Here is a 2,500-nt window from a genome sequence, read left to right on the forward strand (position 1 = left end):
AAGGCTATCAGACTTGTGAGAGGTGAATGCAGATGTTTGACGAAGTGAAAGAGGGAGGCGGTATTGTATATTGTATTGTAGTGTAATGTGTTACACTTTTTTTCTTTTTTTTCACAGCAGATTTCTGTATGTGAAATTTGGGTTGCCCTCCCCAGGGAGAGCGCGTCGCTCCAAGATCAATGGTGATGAAGTGAGTATGAAGATGGTGACGATGTTGATATGGGAAGGCATGCTCGGAGGTTAGACTCTACGTGACAAAGCTTTCACGCTCCCTTCTTTTCAGATTCATAATGATTACATCCCGGTGTCAAGCAGGCCCGAGAGATACAAAACACATGCAGTGTTGGTCAGGGGATTGGAGGGAGCAGCCCCCCCCCCCCTCCCCCCCCCTCCCCCAAACACACACACACACACAGAGGCTTCAGTGAAATGAGAGGGTCACTTCCCCAGAGAGAGAGAGAGAGAGAGAGAGAGAGAGAGAGAGAGAGAGAGAGAGAGAGACGGAATAATAAATTCAAGCCGTGTCATCAGTTTTGGAAGAGTCGTCTAAAAACATCTTAGTTTCACACGAGAAATGATATACACACGTATTTCGTAAGTGTACGAAAAACTTACCCAAAGTGACAACACTGTTTTCATTCGCCTTCAGTATTATTCTGATGTTGTAAACATGTATTAGTATGTATTATGCAATATAGTTCGATACAATGCAAAGCGCTCAGATGCATGGGAAAGAACAAGTTCTGAGATAAAAAAAAAAGTACACACACATCAATGCAAAGCACGATTTCTATTTCCCAGGGAACCGCCTCTCCCCCCCCCCCCCCCCGTGTGTGTGTGTGTGTGTGTGTGTGTGTGTGTGTGTGTGTGTGTGTGTGTGTGTGTCGGATAGAAGACAAGTGTTTTTTTAAGTAAAAGAAGAAGAAAAAGGGATGGAGGGAAAGAACACTCGTGCACTTCCTGGTGGGGAAAAAAAGAAGAAGAAGGAAAAAAAGAAAGCTTTCCGGAAATGTGATGCACCTGTACTGAATGTGCGTTCATCAACAACAACAACAAAAAAGTCCCAAGTGAAATGCCTGTGTAATTAACCACATCCACCACCTCTTGAAAACAAAAAAGAAAAAGAAAAAGAAAGAAAAAAAGAAAAAAAAAACATTTGAAAAGTGATTTCTAAGAGGAAAAAGAGAGGGTACCATATCTTTTTCCCTTCCGATCTGGGAATGGTGGAAGAGAGAGAGAGAGAGAGAGAGAGAGAGAGAGAGAGAGAGAGACAGACAGAGACAGACAGACAGACAGAGACAGACAGACAGACAGACAGACAGACAGAGACAGAGGCAGAGACAGAGAGGGGCCCCAGTATTCCCATCTGAGCCCACAGCACACAGTGCCTAGAGAGATGTGATATGTTTCTGACAGAGGCTCGAACCCACTCCAACCCCTGGTGGCCAAGTCCTCGACACTAACCACTTCGGCACGTGGGCTGGTCATTATCGCCATTGTCGGTACCACCATGCATGCCGTCGTCATGTTTTATTCATACAGCTCTCTGTCTCTGTCTGTCTTTCTATCTGTCCGTCTCTCTCTCTCTCTCTCTCTCTCTCTTTATTTATCTCCTGTGTCTCTCTGTGTCTGTCCCCCCCTCTGTGTGTGTGTGTGTGTGTGTGTGTGTGTGTGTGTGTGTGTGTGTGTGTGTCTCTCTCTCTCTGTCTGTCTCTGTCTCTCTCTCTCCATTTCTCACTCCCCGATCCCTTTTCCATATCACTTGCCGTCCATCTCACTATATAGCTGTTTACCATCTTCCTCTCCACCACCACCACCACCCCCACCACCCTCTCCCTCTTTCTCTCTTTCTGTCCTTCTCATCCCATACTTCTCATTCTGCACTCTCTCTGAAATTATGCTCTCATCCTCCATTCCCCATATCCCTTCCCCCTCTCTTCCTATCTCTGCACTGTGCACACACACGCGCGCGCACGCACACACACACACACACACACACACACACACACACACACAAACACACACACACACACACACACACACACACACACACACACACACACACACACACACACACACCGACCTGCCTGTCCCCCAGCTGACGCACCCAGCAGTGCAGAATGGCCAGGCCTCCCTGCTTGACCCTCACGTGGGTGGGGGTGTCCACGAACCCGGGTTCTCCGTCAGGGCTCCAGTCTGACACAAAGTGGAGAAAAAAAATAATCCAAATGAAACTAATTAGAATAATTATGATTTATTTTTTTTTTTTAAGAAGATAAATAGTAATAACGAAAAAACAAAATTAAATGATGATGATGATGATGATGATAATAATAATAATAATAATAATAATAATAACAATCCTCCTACTCCTCCTCCTCCTCCTCGTCGTCGTCGTCATCGTCATCATCATCATCATCTTCTTATTCTTCTTCTTCTTCCTCTTCCTCTTCTTCTTTCGTGGGCTGCACCTCCCACGTTCACTCGTATGTACACGAGT

General features: G+C 45.6%; 1 protein-coding gene across 1 annotated transcript in view; it reads right to left on the reverse strand.

The window, feature by feature from the left end:
* Positions 1–2,500, reverse strand: part of LOC143297137 (zwei Ig domain protein zig-8-like) — a 44,326-nt gene that overhangs the window by 18,691 nt on the left and 23,135 nt on the right. The window contains exon 2 of the mRNA XM_076609313.1: positions 2,084–2,196. Coding sequence (XP_076465428.1) covers positions 2,084–2,196 — 113 coding nt within the window. The remainder of the gene's footprint in view (positions 1–2,083; positions 2,197–2,500) is intronic.

This window comes from Babylonia areolata, chromosome 22 (assembly GCF_041734735.1).
Source record: "Babylonia areolata isolate BAREFJ2019XMU chromosome 22, ASM4173473v1, whole genome shotgun sequence".
In the NCBI taxonomy this organism is placed as follows: Eukaryota; Metazoa; Mollusca; class Gastropoda; order Neogastropoda; family Buccinidae; genus Babylonia; species Babylonia areolata.